The sequence below is a fragment of the Papio anubis genome, chromosome 9, assembly GCF_008728515.1.
Source record: "Papio anubis isolate 15944 chromosome 9, Panubis1.0, whole genome shotgun sequence".
In the NCBI taxonomy this organism is placed as follows: Eukaryota; Metazoa; Chordata; class Mammalia; order Primates; family Cercopithecidae; genus Papio; species Papio anubis.
The window spans coordinates 102,797,057-102,817,952 of NC_044984.1; the positions used below are offsets into that span (position 1 = coordinate 102,797,057).

At 41.9% G+C, this 20,896-nt stretch overlaps 1 protein-coding gene and 1 long non-coding RNA gene across 2 annotated transcripts in view; one reads left to right on the forward strand and one right to left on the reverse strand.

The window, feature by feature from the left end:
* Positions 1-20,896, reverse strand: part of SART3 (spliceosome associated factor 3, U4/U6 recycling protein) — a 35,289-nt gene that overhangs the window by 5,638 nt on the left and 8,755 nt on the right. The window contains exons 3-15 of the mRNA XM_003907107.5: positions 19,696-19,800; positions 16,929-17,113; positions 16,211-16,262; positions 14,803-14,927; positions 10,684-10,839; positions 9,830-9,968; positions 9,256-9,363; positions 8,471-8,548; positions 8,277-8,335; positions 7,138-7,247; positions 4,006-4,118; positions 3,007-3,083; positions 1,940-2,108 (exon numbers count right to left, since the gene is read on the reverse strand). Coding sequence (XP_003907156.1) covers positions 1,940-2,108; positions 3,007-3,083; positions 4,006-4,118; positions 7,138-7,247; positions 8,277-8,335; positions 8,471-8,548; positions 9,256-9,363; positions 9,830-9,968; positions 10,684-10,839; positions 14,803-14,927; positions 16,211-16,262; positions 16,929-17,113; positions 19,696-19,800 — 1,476 coding nt within the window. The remainder of the gene's footprint in view (positions 1-1,939; positions 2,109-3,006; positions 3,084-4,005; positions 4,119-7,137; positions 7,248-8,276; positions 8,336-8,470; positions 8,549-9,255; positions 9,364-9,829; positions 9,969-10,683; positions 10,840-14,802; positions 14,928-16,210; positions 16,263-16,928; positions 17,114-19,695; positions 19,801-20,896) is intronic.
* LOC108581117 lies at positions 3,935-20,894 on the forward strand. The gene is made up of 3 exons (XR_001892972.1): positions 3,935-4,022; positions 19,210-19,270; positions 20,806-20,894. It is a non-coding gene; the product is annotated as an uncharacterized LOC108581117 (long non-coding RNA).

A 20,896-nucleotide genomic window follows, 5' to 3' on the forward strand; every position in this document is an offset into this window, starting at 1 on the left:
ACATGGTGAAACCCCACCTCTACTAAAATACAAAAATTAGCTGGGTGTGGTGGCGGGCGAACTGTAATCCCAGCTACTTGAGAGGCTGAGGGAGGAGAATCGCTTGAACCCAGGAGGCAGAGGTTGCAGTGAGCCGAGATCATGCAATTGCACTCCAGCCTCGACAGAGCGAGATCTTCTCCTGCACTCCGAGATCATGCAACTGCATTCCAGCCTCAACAGAGCGAGACTCCCTCTCAAAAAGAAGAAAAAAAAAAAAAGCAGGGCCAAGCTTGGCAGGTCTGTGCAGGGTAGGGGCTGCAGCAATGGTGTGGGATGCTAGAGCCTGAATGGAAGGAAGAAGACGAGCAGACATGGGGCAGTGGCAGGGACCCAGCCTAGATCTGGAAGCCTGAGTGAAGGAGGCAAGGGTGTCCATGCAGAGCCGTGCCTGACCCCAGGTGTGGGAGACCAAACAGGGTGGGGATGGCACCCGTGAGAAGGGGAGGCAGGGACAGGAATTTGATTACATACCTACAGGGGCTGGGTGGAATAAGTGAGGACGCTGAGGATAAAGGCAGCCAAGTTTCTCAAGGTCAGAAAAGGGCGTGACATGGCTGGGCGCAGTGGCTCACACCTGTAATCCCAGCACTTTGGGAGTCCAAGGCAGGTGGATCACTTGAGGCCACAAGTTCAAGACCAGCCTGGCCAACATGGCAAAACCCCATCTCTACTAAAAATACAAAAATTAGCCAGGTGTGATGGTGCGTGCCTGTAATCCCAGCTACTTGGGAGGCTGAGGCACAAGAATCACTTGAACCCAGAAGGCGGAGGTTGAAGTGAGCCAAGATCACCCCATTGCACTCCAGCCTGGGCAACAAAGCGAGACTCTGTCTCAAAAATAAATGAATAAATAAATTTTAAAAAGAGAGAGAAAGGCATTGTAAGTATGAAAGGGAACCCTGTGGTGTTAGACTGGAACTGGAGGTACTGGTGTGAAATCATGATTTTCAGCATACACAAATAGTTACAGAAGTAAATACGGACATAAATATGTCTGTGTACACATGCACGCACATGCGCGCGCACACACACACACTCTCCCTACCCTTGACCACTCAGGCCTAGGAACAATACCCAATAGCAGTGAGCACAACCAGCACCTCCTAAATACCACTCATCACTCAAAGGAACCTTGGAGAAATGATGGATTCCAGGACTGAGTTATGGAAAGTACAAGATGACCCTTGGGTATTATATGCCAGAAGGTGAGGAAATGATCAAAGAACAAGGGGACAGGTCAAAGGGACACAGAAGCCTGTGTGATGGAACTCTTGCTAGCCAAACCTGGGATAAGTAGAGCATCAACATAAATAATTATCAAAAGGGTTGTCGCCAGCAGTGGAACAAAGCGAATCACAGTCCACCTGATGGGACTCAATGAGCAGGCCACAGGAGCGCTTGTGCACTATTCCTGCCCAAGATGCATGAGCGGAATCCAATCCCTAGAGAGCATCAGACACACCCAGGCTGAGGGACACAACACAGCAACTGGCCTGTCCCCTTCCAAGAGTGCAGGTCATCAGAGTAAAAAACAGCTGAGGAGTGCTCCAGACGGAAGGAGATCCAGGAGACAAGACAGCTAAACACAACAGTGCATCCTGAACCGGATCCTTTCACTACAAAGGACATTATCAGGACAAATGGGAGCCCATGGCTGGGGTCTGAGGATTAGATGGGAGTAGCGGTCACTGCTAACCCCGGCTCTGATGGCTGCATTCTAGTCATGGAGAAGAGGGCCCTTGTTTGTAAGACATACACCCTAACAGTGATCAAAGGGTGATGGGTATCAAGCTGGTAACGTATTCTCAAATGGTACAGGGAAGAAAGTTCTTCGTACTGTTTTCACAACTTCTCTAACTGATACGTTTCAAAGCACAATTTTTCAAGAGCTCCTTACCTTCTTCATCATCGCCCCACTCTTTCTCATTGTCCTCGTCTGCTCCGCGCTTCTCTGGGCCTCTGGTCTTTTTCTTCTTTTTCAATGCTTTCTTCTCGGCCCGGGCTCTTTTCCGTTGTTCAGCCTTTTCTTCTTCTTGCTGCACAAGGGCTGCTTCCTTCTCTGCAGCCTAGAAAAGTGGGAAGATGATGCATCGCTGGATGTGGCAGTTACATTCACTGTACTGATTTGTCATGAAAGGGGAGAGGGAGTGGAAGTTCATTACTAAATGAAAAGCAGAGATCTGGAGAAAAATGTGGACAGGCTCTCACAGCTGTTCCACACCAGGGCTCATTCAGGTTCTCTGGAATTCTGGATCTGATGTCTCTGTTAATATTAGCAATTTCCTCACCCTAATCATTACTCATCAAAAGGAAGGGGAAAAAAAATCCATAAAACTGGCCGGGGGCAGTGGCTCACACCTGTAATCCCAGCACTTTGGGAGGCCGAGGTGGGTGGATCACGAGGTCAGGAGATTGAGACCATCCTGGCTAACATGGTGAAACCCCGTCTCCACTAAAAAAATACAAAAAAATCAGCCAGGTGTGGTGGCTGGAGCCTGTAGTCCCAGTTACTCAGGAGGCTGAGGCAGGAGAACGGCATGAACCCGGGAGGCGGAGCTTGCAGTGAGCCAAGATGTGCCACTGATCTCCAGCCTGGTGACAGAGTGAGACTCCGTATCAAAAAACAAAAAAAAATCCATAAAACTAAAGCCCTAAATAAGTTGGGGGTGTTCATGTTCCACTCACTAGGCTAAGTGAGGCTCTTCTTTATTCTTTTTCATCAATTCTACTAAATTTTAGAGTCAAAATTCCCTCACTACATGAAACAAGTACTTAATATTGGGGCTGAAGTTTTAGAACAATGTAAAAAGACAGGTTTAAGCATTGATCTAAATATTTTATAATTAATACTGAGTAAAAGACACTTAGGAAAATGTAAAATGTCTTGACAAGAAACATCCATACCAAACCGAGCCAAAATAGCTACCAGAGGTGCCAAAGACTTCAAACAAACATTGTCATTACCTTCATTCTCTGCTCATTGACACGAGCTAATCGGGTTTCAGTTTTCTGAACAGCTGTATCCCAATCTTCTAAAGAACCTTGAAAGAAAGAGAAGCAAAACTTTCACTCTTTAGGATTCTGAAGGATACAATCACATAAATTTTTCTTAATTTCTCTATACCTCCAGAAGAGATCTCTCCCATCAAATAATAAGAAAATGTAATCCATGTAGCACTGAAATTCAGAATTCAAATAGTCCTTCTAAGTGGGTTTAAAATGTCCCTTCCCTTTCAGGAGAGACTTGAAAACCAGAATATGATCTATTAAGGGCTCTAGAAGGCAAAGAATATGAAAACGTTCTAATGCAAAAAGTACATTTATATTAAGACTGAAGAATTTTAAGAGCTACTCAAATGTTGAGGCATTTATTTCTTATTTTTTGGTGGTCTTTGATTCCCAGTTCTGAGGGGTCCATACCCAAAATCCAGACCAATACCCACAGATAAGTTCATATTATTTTTCTATCTGAAGGCTCTGAAATTTAACAAGGGATGCAAAGAACACACTGAGCCATTTGCCTCTCCAAGGTCCTCTGTTGGACAGACGTTGTACTAGAGCACAGTGGCTCTCAAAGGAGGGATCCTGCCCATCAAGAGACATTTGGCAATGTTAACAGACATTTCTGGTTGTCATGTTTGGTTGCAGTGAGGAAGTTGCTACTGGCATTTCAGGGCTAGAAGCCAGGGATGCTGCTAAACATCGAACGCACAGTCCCCCCAACAAAGAATTAGAACTCTGTGCTACAGTGACATCACAGAGTCCTCCTGGTAGCTGCAGAATTTGAGAAGAGCTGCAGGAGGACTCATTTTCAGGACACTTGTGACAGTCTAATCATAGGGCACCACTTAAGGGGTGGCAGCGTAAACACAGTCTGTCGCCAGACTGTAACCAGATGCTCCTACTTGAGACCAAACAGCAAATGGGTTAGGCTCCAAGCCAGAAGAAAGCCGGGGGTCCCACCTTCTGTCCTCTCCATGGTGAGTAACACTTCACAGACGTGCTCTGGGTAGTCACTGGTGCACTGGACAGCCCGGTGCAGGGCCTTCCGGCAGTGCTGGGTGTCACCATGCGCTCTAAGGCAGAAAACAAAAAGTTGCTGCCACCAGGACACAAAGTGGAAGGCACTCAAAGGGAGAGGCCGTCTTCTCCCAGGTAGAAACTCACTCTTCAGTAACTCCAGCTTCTGAGAAGACCTTAGCTTTCAGATCTATCCACGATGCTTTCTCCTTCCACAGTCTCTACAGTCACCTACTAAGGATTTCCCTGAAGCACTCTCTCCCTCAGCCATGCAGGGGCTACTGGAAAGCATACCTGAGAATGTGATCTGCAACCACCATTCTGCCTTTACAGCATTCACATGTGTGGCACATGGCGGGGGAGTCCAACAGCTCTCTGTAACTTGATACAGTCCCCAGGGAAATTTTACTATGGAGTCCTACTGAGGGGAGAGTCATGAATCCAGGGAAGTGTCAAATTTCATACCCAGAGTCAAATCTTTTTTTTTTTTTTTTTTTTGAGACAGAGTCTCGCTCTTGTCACCCAGGTGGGAGTGCAATGGCACGATCTTGGCTCACTCCAATCTCTGCCTCCCAGGTTTGGGCAATTCTCCTGCTTCAGCCTCCCAAGTAGCTGGGATTACAGGTGCCCACCACTACACCCAGCTAATTTTTGTATTTTTAATAGAGACAGGGTTTCACCAGACTGGCCAGGCTGGTCGCCAACAGATCTTTTTTATACACTGCTAATCACAACAGCTACACAACAATTCTGTTAATCATAACTGTTATGAAGCAGTGTATTCGTATATTTTTTAAAACATTTTAAATATACATAATTATATATACATATTATGATACTCAGAAAAAAGTTCAGAGCACTGGTTCTCAAAGTAGGATCCATGTACCCCTGAGGCTCTCCCAGAGCCTCTCAGGGAGCCTGCAAAGTCAAAACTCCTTTTATAAATAATAATACCAAGACATTACTGGACTTTTTCACTGTGTTGACATCTTCAAGACAGTGCACAAGTAATGGTGGCCCTTAGCACAAATCAAGGCAGCAGAAATCTTTTTAATGCACTGTGTGATGAAATACTAAATACACTTAAAGCCCTTCTCATACTGAAGTACAACGGTTATTGCAAAAAAAAAAAAAAAAAAACATATTACCGTTTGAGTTGCAAGCTGATCAAGTCACTTTTTTCAAGGACACCATTTTTACTTGAAAGAAAACTTGAGTGACAAACCACGGTCAGTTACTCAGACCTGGGTATTTGGCAGACATTTTTGAAAATTTACAAAGTGAGGCTGCCACTCTGGGGAAAACCACTGACAGTATTTGTTGTATGTGATAGAATTCAAGCTTTCAAGTGAAAATTAGAATTTTGGAAAACTTGTATCTGCCACCACAAGTCTGACAGCTTCCTACTTAAAATACTTTTCTACTAAGATCAGTACAGATATGAACAAATACGATTTTTTAATACTATAGAAGAAAATACGCCAACATTTGAAAGAGCTGCATGATTTAGTGAATTGGGATTTTTCCAAATAATGTCATAGAATTATGGCATCGTGTAAAAGATAAAATAAATGGGTATTACTGTAACAGAATCTGTCAATATGGTTTTAGATTCCACATGCAACACTGAAGTTTTGCTATAAAATGTATGAAAGAAGAATACCCACAATTATCTGAAAATGCTTCTAAAATACCTTTCTTTTCTAACCTCTTATCACACTCTTCAATGAAAACAACAGATCACAACAGACAGAATCGGTAACAGACATGAGAATTTAGCTGTCTTCTACTAGGCCAGGCTAAATATATCTGCAAAAATAGGAAACAATGCCACTTTTCTCATTGTATTATTTTGGAGTCTGAAAAACAGTCACTGTTCAAAAAAGTTATTAATGTTAAATAATTTGTTATATTTAAATGAATGAAAATGTTTTTTACATTTCTCAATTTATAAATTATAAATATCAATAGATATAACTCACATACATAAAAGTGTTTTGGGATCCTCCAATTTTAAGAGTGGAAAACGGATCCTGAGACCAAAAAAATTGTGAACTGCTGATCTAGAGGAATATTCAACAAGCTTTAACAGTGGTTTTCTCTGGGTTGGGATTATAAGAAACTGTCACTTTTAGCCAGATACGGTGGCTCACGCCTGTAATTCCTACACTTTGGGAGGCCAAGGTGGGAGGATCACTTGAGGTCAGCATGACCAACATCGTGAAACTGTCTCTTCTAAAAAAAAAACAAAAACAAAAACAAAAATTAGCCAGGTGTGGTGGTGCACACCTGTAATCCCAGCTACTCAAGAGGCTGAGGCAGAAGAACAGCTTAAACCCAGGAGGCGAGGTTGCAGCTGAGACTGAGCCACTGCACTTCAGCCTGGGTGAGAGTGTGACTCCCCACCTGCCCCCAAAAAAGAAAAGAAACTGCCGCTTTCTATCACGTATTTTTGTAAACATTCTGACTAATATGGGCACACAGTGTTTTTTAAATAGGGAAAAAACATTCAAAAAAACCCCCAGCAATGTAGCAATGTTATGCAATGAACAATGTTCAAGACAGACTGAAAAGTTGGTCACATTCTTTATGTTTTCCCCATGTTATAAATATTGTTAGGCATATCTTATTTCATTCAAACAGTTTTAAAGGCTTGTAACACATGTATGCTATAATTGCATTTTCATTACAAAAAAATTTAAACATAGAAAAGTCTCAAAGAATGGGTCATGGTTATGACTGGGTCAGTAATTTGAGTTTTTTTTCTCTTAGCTTTTTAGTATTTTCTACTTTTCTATAAAAGCAAATATAAAAAATAAATAGCTCCAAAAGATCAAATAAAATATCATGCCCAAAAATCAAAACAAAAACAAATTAAAAGAAATGCACAGCTATAAGAGTTCCAGGCACAAAATATGATAAAAATTAAAAATGTACCCACTACTGAAAGAGACAGAATGAAAGAAGGCAGCCCAGTTCCAAGGAGCTAGTCCAAGCTGGTAGGAGTCCGCCAGGAGTGAAGACGGGTGCACAGCTGACAAGCACTGCCTCCCTCCCCACCCCGCGATCAGTTACCTTTCCAGGTTGTAATACTCTAGCCACATGTTGGCGTACTTGGCGTTTCCTCTGGTCATGATGCTATCCCAGAGTTCCCGAGCTTTCTGCATGTTATTGCACAGTCGAGCCTAAAGTGCATCAGCAGGCTGTTAGGACACCTGAACCATATGATGTCGACACCCATCATACAACATACTTCCAACAGACACACATAAAAAGCACCCCACAACTATTACTGTTACAGATGTCCCTGGGCATTCCCCAGGCCTCCCTCCAGTGGTAAACGGCCCAGCCCAAACACTTGAGCCTTTCTGCAGCCACAAGCTAATCTGCCTATGTTTCCTGAGAACTGAGAGAGACAGCACGCGGTACTTACGCGACAGTACTGGATAGTCATTTGTTTTTTATTTTTATCAAGCTTAACTACAAGTGTTTGAGAGACAATATTTTTTTTAAAAAAAGGCTGCTCTAGTATTAAATGTACACTCTGCTACTAATGCTTACAAACTGACTTGCGCAACCTGTAATTCTCAGTTTTCTCATCTTTAAAATGGTTAAGAGATAAGCATCCCATATAGAAACTACCTGACAAATGTTAGTTTCTTCTATCTGATGCTCCCTCAGAGGAGAAAACATGATTAGAATTATTACAATCCTACCTGCTGATCAAGGCAGGTTCCGTGTCTTACTGACCTTGGAGCCCCTGACCCAGTAATGACATTCAAATGATCATATCCTCTAATTACTTGCCAAATAATCTGTCTTCTACATTAGATAGAAGCCTTGCTAGCACAGGAATTCTTATTTCCACAGCACCTAGTACAGTGCTGACAAACAGTACACGCTCACTGTGCTCTCACAAATGAAGCAAAGAGGCAGAGGCGGAAGTAAACGAGTGAATACCTAGCATTTAAACATTTACTGCACAACTTGTAGCTGGGAGCTAATATTTTCACCAACATTATTTACATATATGTGTCAAGCTAGGTAAATAACATGAATCCTTGTAGAGCCTAGACCATTACTTAGGTAAATAACATAAATCCTTATAGAGCTTAGCCCATTATTTGGGATTCTGACTCAATTTTAATTAAGGTTTAATAGGAAGCTATTCAACAATGGTGGGTGAAAGTGGTAGATTTGTCGAAAACATTTACCTCAATCCTAGCCCAGTTCTGCATAATCACGCAGCTTGGATCACCACTTTCATTGAAACCTTCAAACACAGAATTAGTAAAATTAGAAAGGAACTTGGAGACAAATAGCCTCTAGCTGGAAAGGTACATCAACCAGGAAATAGTACAGACCAGGAAATACAACTGGGCAAAACCACAGGCTGGGGCATACTTACGCTCTTCCACCTCCTGCTTCAGATACTCCAAGGCACGAGTAAAGGCGGCCCTCAACTCCTCCAGCTCTTTACTGGAGTCTAGTGGAAAGTACAAAAAAAGGCTTCAGGAAACCACATAGCCTGGCTTTGTTTGTTTTGTTTTTTATCCTATGCTGAAACTGCCCAGAGACCCATTATGTACCTGGCATCATACAAGGGACACAGAAATAAAATTGCCAGTTCCTGCCCTCATCACATAGTCAGGGAGAAAGAAATTAGAACACAGTAGAGTATGGACAGCATGGTGAAAAAGGTGAACACAGAGTGCTGTATGGGGGGAGTCTCCCCCAGCTGGGGTGACACAGGCAAACAGAAGAATGGCTAAAGGCTACCTGTATGAGGTGACAGCTGACATGAGTGTGCAAGTACAAGTTAGGGGTTTTCTGGCTGTTTTGGGGGGGACATGAAGGGGCAGAGGATCCCACAGAGGTACAAACATTTTTCTAAAACACAGCAGTCTTATTTCAAGAAGTATTTAGGATAAATAAAAAGACCAGAAAAGAGAAATGAGAGCTAAGACTAAAGAGGCTGGCAGAGGCCAGTATAAACCATTACTCTCTTGCTTACAATCCACAGCATGACTTGTTAAAGATAGAAATCACTAAAATTTCTGGGGGAAAAAGTCACCAATGCCTAGTCTACATCATTTGCCCAATCACAATGTTATCTGGGGACCTGGGACATCTCGCCAAAAGTTGTGTTAAGAACATGTTCAGCTCTGAAGTGAAAAACATGCGCTTAAATACCTTGTTTGAAATCAACCCTTCTCCTCAGGTAATCAAGGTATGCCTGCCAAATCTCCACATAATCAGTGGCCTGGATGAAGCCAGCATTCAAAGCTTTCTCGAAGGTTACTGGAGTTGGAGAAAAAGTCAGGATTTGTTACCAATTCAAATGGAAGCTAATATAAAGTTACTACATTCTACTGACTATAAAACACTACATGACTTTAAAGACTAATAGATGCAACAGGATGAAATGAGCTAGACAGGAATGTTGAAGAGAGAAGGTGCTGCAGCACTCTACAGACTGTGTTCTAGAAAAAACTTCTTTCACAAGACGTCCTGCAAGAAGAGTTCCAGGTCAAGGAAGTTTGGAGAAAAGACTACAACTTCTTAGAAAATGCAATGAACATTAGCATGTTAAAAAGCTCAAAGAAGCCACAAATATAACCAGTTCATCTCTCAGAGCCCTTTTTGTCACTACACTCCATATCCCAAAGAAAACCCCAGGTAACATTGATGTAATGACTTTGTCACCGCTCTCTGTTTCTCACTTGGGACAAATAGCTTAGAAGTTCTCCCACAAAAACATCCGCACCAGAAATTACTTGATGATCAACTCCATGTCTCTCCATGGCCAAGAGGTACCGACTCCATAAGGCAACTGTCCAGGGGCAGTTTCTAACAGCGCGGTTATGTACAGATAAAACCAAATCCTTTACTTTCAGTTGTCGATCCTATGATAAAGAATTCCAGAATCAGGAAATTAAACTTTATTAAGAATTCACCATCAACAAGACATTGCCAGCACAACCAAGTGATGAAAGAAATATCCTTATAAACGTCTCTTGTGACCGGGTTTCCTCAAAAAAAAAAAAAAATCACTAGGGCGAGTGGAGGAAAAGGACAGAAGCAACTTATAGGTTAAAACAGCCTTAAGAGACGTCAGCCAACCCTACTGGATAGACCTCATTTGGATCCTTTTATACATATACACTGAAATATTTTATATACACATATTGAAATATTTACCAATGAAATATCATTTCTGGATTTGCTTCAAAGTAACACATAAGGGGCAAGTAGGTGAGACTACAGATCAAAGTAAACTAAAGCTATAATTGTTAATAATTGCTGAAGCTGGGTGAGGGGTACAGGAAGTTTCATTTTACTTATCTGTCTACTTTTATATGTTTACATTTTTTCCATAATAAAAAGTTAAAAGAAAAATATCAATTTAAGTCCTCAACACAGACTATATGCTAATTTTACTTACAGTTAGTGACCATTTTAAAATAACTTGAAACACTAAAACTTCCTAAACGAGTTGGCAAAGAGGAGAAAAAGTGGATGGAGGAAAAGCAAGAGCAGGGCCATATGCAACAAACTCCTGGCACTCTAAGTAGATTATAAATTGGCAAAAATAAAATGAAATTAGAACAGTGATCTTACTAGGTACTGACTGTAACGGATCCATAAGTCTGGGACAAGGCAGTTCTCGACCAGGGCGCGCTCAAAGATCAACTGAATGCGAGCAGGATCGCCAATTTTCATCTCAAAATCGATATATGCTTGATATTCTGACAGCCTTGGTGCCTCTGCCTGCAACTGGAGTACAGGAAAATTGTATTAAAGTTGAATTGAGTTACTGGCAGGAAGCACAACACATCTGCAAATAAAATAAATTTTGGCAAAACTGGCTACAGTAACTACGAATCGCCAAATCCTCACTCTCAGAACCACTCCACTATGGCCTCCACAACTTCTTGAGCAGAACAAGAGTCTTCTCATCTGGTCCAAAGTGCCAGTTCATGGCAGTCATAACAAAGGCTCCATAAACCCTTTTCTAAATCCATTCCTAGACCACAGGGAATTTAAGTGGACCATCAATCGTGAACTGAGTGAAAGAGCAACGCAACACCTTTGCCAGTGACCACTGTTAACCACCCTTCCAAACCAGAAGTCATGTTCTTGGGCTACTGAGTCGAGTTAATACAACCAAACTGGAAAATTGTGGTGCCTGATGCTATTTCAAGTTTCTTATTCCAAATATCAGTTCCTGGAAGAATGTAGGTAAATGCAGAAGATGGAGGCAGCTGTGCTGAATGTTTAATGATCCAAAGACATACGATCAAATTCTTTTTAGAAAAAAATCTTATTCGACATGTTTTCTCTTCAGGCATATTTTGCTGATGGCCAGGACATAATTGAATGATTGGAGTTTTGAGAAGAACAGGTACATGCAAATCATTTACACATGAAAAAGAAAGGAAGTAGTAGTGCAGAAGAGTAAGAAAACACACAGGCTCCGTACTCAGAAAGGGGATGTTTCACAGCCTCCATTTCTAGTAACGAGAAAGAATTAGTTACCCAGACACACTGTACCATTCAAAACAACTAAAACTACTAAATTAAATATAATATCTTCTTAAAATTCATCAACAAACTGGCAAAGAAACAAGAAATTCTAAGGACTAAGGACAAAATCTAAATGAGGGTGGCAAGCTAAGTAAATGTTAACCTTTTGCTGGCTTGACATACATTAAGAATTTGATCTTCACAATTCTATTGTTGGCAAAGAAAGATAGAAAAAACAGTCAAAAAGCCCAAAAAATCTCAAGTCAGTCCACACATGGACCTACTGCAATGAAACTAGAGGACAGTAAACCAAATCAATGAGATCTTAAAAGCAGTCAGAGAAAAAACAGTGACTACCTCTGAAGAAGCAAGATTTATACAAACCGCTGACTTCTGAACAGCAACAACAGACATCAGAAGACAGAAAGATACAATCAATTGCTGAGAACACACTGTCCGTCCAGAACTCTTTTGTTGTTGTTGTTGGTCTAGAATTCTATAGCCTAAGAAAATAATTTTCAAGAAGGGAAGTAAAGACCTTTTTGAACAGAGAAAATCTGTTACCAGCAAATCGCCCTCGCAGGGGACTCTAAAGGTCACGTGTTGAAGACACTGGACAAATTTATAATATTATTATAAAGCTTTACAGAAAGACAAGATGTAAGTAGCAGAAACCTATACTATGTTCATAGATTGGAACATGTAAATTCTTCCCCAATTCCCCAAACTGATCTCCAGGTTCAATGCAATTCCAATTAAAAAAAAAAAAAAAAAAGATTTTAAAAATATAACTACAAAAGCTGATTCTAAATCTGATGGAAGCATTGAAGGCTAAAAAAAAAAAAAGCCAAGATACTCTCGAAGAGGAACAAGGTGGATGGGACTCACCCTATCCAAGAGCAAAACATTATAACTCTCATCATTACAACAGTGTAACGTAAGCCAGTGGGACAGAATAGAAAATCCAGGAGAAAGACCCACACATACATGGACAGCTAATCTATGACAGATGTGGCACTGCACATCAGTGAGGGGAGGAAGGAATAATCAAACTCAGTACTAGAATAACTGGTTCTCCATATGGAAAAATGAAACCAGACCCAGTCTCATACCACTTAAAAATCAATTCCAGGTGGATGAGGCCCTAAATATGAAACAGAAAACTATAAACTTGTTATAAGAAATTAGAGTTAACTAGGGAATATTTTTCAAATAAGCACAACAAAAGCACAACCAAAAGGTAAAGAATTTTAATCTAATTGGATTTATCACTAAGAACTGTTCATCAAAAAACACCATTAAAAAAAAAAAAAATGAAAAGGCCGTCACGGTGGCTCCCGCCTATAATCCCAGCACTTTGGGAGGCCGAGGCAGGTGGATCACCTGAGGTCAGGAGTATGAGACCAGCCTGGCCAACATGGCGAAACCCCATCTCTACTAAAAACACAAAAATTAGCCGGGCGTGGTGACGACGGCCTATAATCCCAGCTACTAAGGAGGCTGAGGCGGGAGAACCGGGGGAAGGGGGGGGGGGGGGGCGGGGGAGTTGCAGTGCGCCGAGATCACGCCACTTCACTCCAGCCTGGGTGAAAAAGCGAAAACTCCATCGGCGGTGGGTTGGGGGGGAGGTGAAAAGACAAACAACAAACTGGGGAGAAAATCTGCAACACATACAGCCTAAAATAAGACTTAAGACTCAGCACTCCCACAAATCAATTAGAAAAAAGATACATCAAAAGGGAAATGGGCCAAAGACTTTTTTTTTTTTTTTTTGAGACAGAGGCTCGCACTGTTGCTCAGGCTAGAGTGCAGTGGTGTGATCTCGGCTCACAGCAACATCCACCTCCCAGCTTCAAGCGATTCCCCTGCCTCAGCCTCCCAAATAGCTGGGATTACAGGCACCAGCCACCATGCCCAGCTAATTTTTTGTATTTTTAGTAGAGACGGGGTTTCACTATGTTGGCCAGGCTGGTCTCAAACTCCTGACCTCGTGATTCACCTGCCTCGGGCTCCCCAAGTCCTAGGATTACAAGCGTGAGCCACTGCACCCGGCCCAAACACATTTTTTTAAAGAAACAGGGTTTTGCTTTGTCACTCAGGCAAGAATGCAGTGGCATGATTACAGCTCACTGCAGCCTTGACCTCCTGGGCTTCACCTCTGGAGTAGCTGGGACTACAGACACACAGACACGTGCCACCAAGCCCAACTAATTTTTTTTTTCTTCTGTAGAGACAGGGTCATGCTACGTTGCCCAGGCTGATCTCAAATTCCTGGGCTCCAGCAATCCTCCCGCCTTCGCCTCCCAAAGTGCTGGAATTATAGGCATAAGCCACTGTGCCCAGGCTGAAGACTTTAACACGCACAAAAACTTGAATGGCCAATCCACGTGAAAAGATGCTCAACTTCATTAGTAACCAGGGAAATACAAATTAAAACTACAATTTCAAATTCATCAAATTAAGTAGAATTTAAGAATGTCCAATATCCAAGACTGGCACAAGCAATAAGAACTCTCAGATAATGTTCACAGCAGTGCAAACTGATAACCTGGAAAACACTTTAACAACACACTATGATCCAGCAAAGTCATTCCTAAGTATTCTAGAGAAACTCTTTTTCAGGTGTACAAGGAGACACACACAAGAATATTCAGAGTGGCACTGCTCCTCCTCCTAGCAAAAAACTGGAAATGACCCAACTATCCAGCAACATAGATAAATACATTGCAGTACACAGACAACTTTACAGCAGTGAAAACAAATGTACTGGAACTATACTTAGCAACATGAGTAAAACCCAAAAGCATGTTCAATGAAAATAAAATATACAGCATGATTCCAATATATAAAAGTTCAAAAGCAAGCAAAATTAAATATATTAATTAAGGATACTTTCATAGCTTGTAAAACTATAAAGAAAAGCAAGGGAATGATTATCACAAAAGTCAGGAAAGTGATTACCTCTCGGGAGAGGGAGGAGGAGGCAATCGGAGAGGGGCACATAGGAGACTTCTAAGGTACTGGCAATGTTCTATTTCTTAACCTGGGTGGTAGGTACATGGATGTTCACTTTATTATTAGTATGTAAACTGCATGTATACATTTATACACTCTATATATTTCACAATAAAACATTGTAAAGATACTGTTTAACTTGCAACTATCCATCAGGGAAAGGTTTGCAGAGAGACGTTTACTAAAGCCAACACTTACCAGTGCTTCTTCATAGGGTTTATATTTCTCCAGCTGCTGTAGTGCTTTGTTATAGTTCTGAATTACCGACTCTGGTACTGGGTCTTCTGACCATTCTTCATACTCTGCAAATGTGGCCTCCATATCTATTGAAAGATGGATTCAGCCCCGTGGGTGTTGCCATTGGGCTTTATCAACCCAAACACAGATTAAGCCATGAGACTCAGGTGCCACTAGCCCCTCCCACATCTGTGGCCATGGCAGCTCTTACTGATCAAATTTTGATTTCTGCTGAGCCCAAACCTGTCTGTAGAATCTGTCTCAAAACAATGTCCCAGGCAACCCTCCCAGCTAATTAATCAGTCAATGACACTAGTAGCAACAATTTAACAACACTTACCCAGTGTTGCCTATGTTCTAACACTTCACATCCATTAACTCATTCAGTCAGCTCCACTCTACAAAGTAGTCTATTGTGATCCTCATTTTGCAGTTGAGGAAACTGAAGCAGAGGGTTCAGCTGCTTGTCTACAGTTAATGGTAGAGCAAGGCTGTGAACCCAGGCAGTCTGGCTCAAGTTCACACTCTAATCACTATGCTAGGCTGTTTCACACTGGTAGGTGAAGTGAAATCTGCAAGCCAGCTCAGCTCTAGCCTTTGCTGCATGACACTCAATCATTTGATTAGACAACTACTTTATAACGTGTTAAATCCAATAAACCATGAAGAGAAATAACACCTGGGCTCCAGTAAAGTTGCCCAGAGGTTCTGAGTATGTACAACACATGCCCGTGTCTAGGGAACAAACACAACAGCCATGCCAAACTCTTCCCATACTCAGAAAAATCCTCCCAGCACACACACACTCACAGCTCCAAAGACTCAAAAGGCTTAGATTGCCAAAATGTACTTACCAAATAAGGAAACTCTTTACCAACCCCCAAGAAACTCACTTATGAGTACTTCCAATCAACTGCACTTCTGAACCAAATCCCTCCCACAGAGGAATGATCTAAACCCACGCAAAATTCCTACTGTTACGGAAGAGGTTACTTATGAAGAGAAAATGATTATAATGGAACTCTTGTTCAATGATGTGTCCCCCCAAAATACCGGTGTCATTCACTATTCCTTTCAGAGACCCTATCTCTGCCTTTCCAGCTAGGTCTCAAAGGAGAAAAGAGCTCTCACCTAGGAGTCAGGGAGTCTGGCTTCCAGTCCTGCTTCTGACCCTCACAACCCTCTTAAGCACTAACATTCAAGATGTTTTTACCTAGGACCTCACCCCGAGAGACAATATCCAAGGACAGTAAGAACACAAGCTTTACCTGCCTCACAGGATGGTGGGAAAGGTCTAACTACATGTCGTTCCCCCAAAGTATTTTAAAAACCATAGAGGGCTGGCTATTGACATGTCAGTTTCTCTTACCATAGAGTGGGATCGCCAACTGTCGCCGGAAAAGACTGTGGACTTTCTCAAGCTGTGAATCAAAGGTTTGTTCCCGGTCAAAAGGGGAAAGGAAGCCAGCTACGGGCTAAAGAAGCAAATTAGTAGTAAATAACAAACTGTGGTTCTTTCTTTGTTTTTTCTTTTGAGAAGGGTTCTCACTGTCACCCTGGCTGGAGTGCGGTGGTGTGATCACAGCTCACTACAGCCTCATGCTCCAGGCTCATGCAATCCTCCCACCTCAGAGTCCTGAGTAGCTAGGATCATAGGCATATGCCATCACGCCCAGCTAATGTTTTATGTTTTGTAGAGATGGGGTCTCACTATATTGCCCAGGCTGGTCTTGCACTCCTGAACTCAAGAGATCATCTGGCCTCAGCCTCCCAAACTGCTGGGATTACAAGCATGAGCCACCGTACTTGGCCAACTCTGGTTCTTTCTACTTCAAAAAAATATCTCAACAAATTTTCAGTTCAAGCTAAAAAAATGTATACGACCTCTTCCATACACATTGAACCAAATGCTAGAAGGGGTATAAAAACAGGTTATCTATCACCCAACCACTAAGGGATTGGCAAAGACCATTTTGTTAACTATATGAACTGTAAGATTCATCCTGGACATGTGTTTCAAAATAATCCTTCCAAGGAGACTTACAAAGACAGCCCCAGCCTGTTCAGAGACAACCACAGGGACTCACCCGAGCAGCTTCCACGATCGCACTTTCAAACTCTCGGTAAGCCTCCCAAAGGGCGAGTCCTTTGGTCATATGCAAACCAACAGACGAGAGAGCCCTTTCAAACACGGAGCGAACTTTCTCAAGGCCACCTTTCTGACCAATCCCACCAACTGAGTACTGGCCATACTCTAGCCAAATGTTAGGACCTAAAAATAAGAAGTGTTCAATTAGTTTGGGATATAAAATACCCAAATATCAAAACTGATGCAAAACAAAAGAAATGTGCCTATCAAAAAAGTTCTCAGACAGCAGCACTAAATGACAGTGAAGGCCTAACAGCAGAGATGACCATAAAGGACCAAAAAACATTACAGTCTGGGGAAGACCATAGATCCTCAGAAAAAGATAACTGGTGCTATTAACAATGGCTGTGAGAGAGAAACAAGTGGGTAACAGGATCATCAGAAATCATGGGAACACCATGCACTGCTAAAATTATCAGTGGTTCTAAAAGAAGACTCATGGGCCACAGAGCAGAGGTACAGATATAGTTTTTAAAAATACATTTGGCCAGGTGCAGTGGCTCACGCCTATAATCCCAGCATTTTGGGAGACTGAGGCGGGAAGATCACAAGATCAGGAGTTCGAGACCAGCCTGGCCAATATGGTGAAACCCCGTCTCTACTAAAAATACAAAAATTAGCCGGGCGTTGTGGCAGGCACCTGTAGTCCCAGCTACTTGGGAGGCTGAGGCAGGAAAATCGCTTGAACTCAGGTGAGGGGGAGGTTGCAGCGAGCCGAGATCACACCACTGCCCTCCAGCCTGAGAGCGAGACTCTCAAAAAAGAAAAAAAAGAAAACACACACACACACACACACACACACACACACATACTATACTTGTATATTCATAAAACACCTCTTATTTTCATTATACAGATTATAAACCAAAAAATTGTGAATTCTTTTTGGCTTGCAAAGATACACAAAAAATTCTCTATCTCAGAACAGTCTATATGGTAAGCAGCAATGCTTCTCACAAGAGGGACTGCTCCCAGTGGGAAATCAACAAGGAAGAGGATATGAAATCTGAAAGGGGAAATTGTTTGTTTGATTTTTGAGACAGAGTCTCATTCTGTCACCCAGGCTAGAGTGCAGAGGCATGATCTCGGCTCACTGCACCCTCCGCCTCCTGGGTTCAAGCGATTCTCCTGTCTCAGCCTCCCGAATAGCTGGGACAACAGGTGTGTGCCACCACGCCTGGCTAGTTTTTTGTATTTTTAGTAGAGATGGGGTTTCACTGTGTTAGCCAGGATGGTCTCAAACTCCTGAACTCGAGATCCACCTGCCTCAGCCTCCCGAAGTTCTGGGATTACAGGCGTGAGCCACCACCCCCAGTCTGAAAGGGGAAATTTTTAGAATGCCTTTTTTTTTTTTTTTTCCTGAGACAGAGTCTCACTTTGTCACCCAGGCTGGAGTACAGTGGCACAATCTTGGTCCACTGCAACCTCCGCCTCCTGGGTTCAAGCAATTTTCATGCCTCAGCCACCTGAGTAGCTGGGATTACAGGCCTACATGCCACCACACCCAGCTAATTGTATTTTTAGTGGAGATGGGGTTTCCCCATGCTGGGCAGGCTGATTTCAAACTCCTGGGCTCAAGTTAGCTGCCTGCCTTGATCTCCCAAATTGCTGGGATTACAGGCATAAGCTACCAAGCCTGACTTTAAAATGCTTTCTTCTGGGACAGAATCTCACTCTGTTGCCCAGGCTGGAGTGTAGTAGCACAACCTCAGCTCACTGCAACCTCCACCTCCTCAGTTCAAGCAATTCTCCTGCCTCAGCCTCCTGAGTAGCTGAGATTACAAGCACGTGCCACCATGCCTGGCTAATTCTTGTATTTTTAGCAGAGACGGGGTTTTGCCATGTTGGCTAGGCTGGTCTTGAGCTCCCAATGTCAAGTGACCACCAGCCTCGGTCTCCCAAAGTTCTGGGATTACAGGTGTGAGCCACCACGCCCAGCCTTAAAACGCTTTTTAATAGCATTTTGTCCACAGCATTGTCTGATGTGGTCCCCAGTTCACATACAGAAAATATTTAAGACACTTATACTATATACAGGGGACAGTAAAGAGACTTAAAGGGAGGTGAGTCTTCTATACTCCACTTGCACTGGTAAGATGTCAATACCAGCAGACAAGGGAGGTCTCTGTGGGGACAGAACGATTCTGTATCTGGACTGCAGCAGTGGTTAGATGAATCTACAGATGTAATAAAATGTCTTTTTTTCCCATTGTTCCAAGGTCAATTTCCTGGTTTTGATTTTGTACTACAGAAACAAGATATTGGAGGAAACTGGGTAAAGTGAGTACACAAGACTTCTCTGTACTACTACTGCAACTTCCTATGACTCTTTAATTACTTCAAAATAAAAAGGTTTTCTTTTAATGTTTTCATCTTTTTTTTTTTAAAGCATCTTGTCCAAAACCTCTAAAACCCTATTTAATGTATAAAAGATCACCAGGAAATGCCATGTAAGCTCTGTCAGTACATCCTGAGTGTGAGTGTACTCATTCCCTTACTGCAAGCGCTTCTTCCACTTTTATTTTAAAACTACACTTCCTCAATTAAAGAACAAAGACAATGATAAGACGACTGAACTTAAATCTTGCTAATTGTTAGACTAAAGTTCCCTTTTCTGGGTAGCAGCATCTCATAATACAGTCCTCAACAGCAGACTGATCTACATGACATTTTCAGATACCCTAAAAAAGTCCACGGGAACTTACAAATGTAATCCTTCACAGCTTTCTCAAAGAGGTCATACACATGCTCTCTGTCCAGGCCGTCCTGGGCCATGCTGATCTCGTCGTGCAGCCACTCCAGCCAGAGCTCTACGAGACAAGAGTACTTCCCGCATTAATACCAAAGGGGAGGCTGAGAGCAGGGACTTTACCAAGAAACATCAGCACGCAAATGTTTCATCCATCTTACACAACCTGGCATTGTTCCAGAAATTCACTTCTTAAAACCTGAACTAAGCACATAGGAGGTTTTATGCTTCCAAATAAGATCAAATCACTAAAATCATAACATCCTCCACTTGTTAGGCATTTCATATTTGGCAAAGCACTTTTCTCATTCAGTCTTTATCATAATCCTGTAAGGTTGGTGATAGTAACACTAAAAATAATGACATCTATTTAAGGATTACGACATGCCAGGCATGTGTTAAGTGTTATAGGTAGAATAGCTCATCCTATTCTGTCATACATTACAAGGCAGAAACTACTGTTGCCATCATTTAACCGCTAGAAAAACTGAGTCTCAGAATGTTTACATAATCTGCTTAAGGTCACACAGATAGTAAACGATGTAGCCAGGAATGAATCTAGGTCATCTGACTCTAGCATCTACACTCAGCAGTTATGCTTTGCAGAAGGGAAAAGGGGCAGAGTGGGATCTAGGACCAAAGTGTCCTAAGCACTGCCCAAAAGATCACTTATGAATATTCATGAAGACTAAACTAAAGAGTTGTTCAGTGCAATTATGTTTCTAATACGCAAATAAGTAGAAATAACCTAAATGCCCAACTATTCTGGAACAATTAATGTATGAAACATTTACATAAAAAGCTGTCTGTAAAAGTTTAAATATATTTACAATTTTCTGGTTTCAAGAGAATGGATTAAATACATAAATACTGAAATGGGAAATAGAAATGGGATTCAAGTTTAATTACATTACAAATGTTTACCATAACGTTATAATTAAAAAATCAGAATTCAAAATGCGTGTTATATGATCATAACTACATTTTGCAAAAAACTACAAGATAATAAACTAAAAATAGCTAACTCTGATGGGTTTTCTTCTTTCTACTACACTGTATGTTCCAGGTTTTCTACAAGGAGCATGTCCCACTTTCAACATTGAAACAAATATACAAGCCTTGTTTCTGTTTCTAAAAGCAGCCTGACTGCTGAAGCT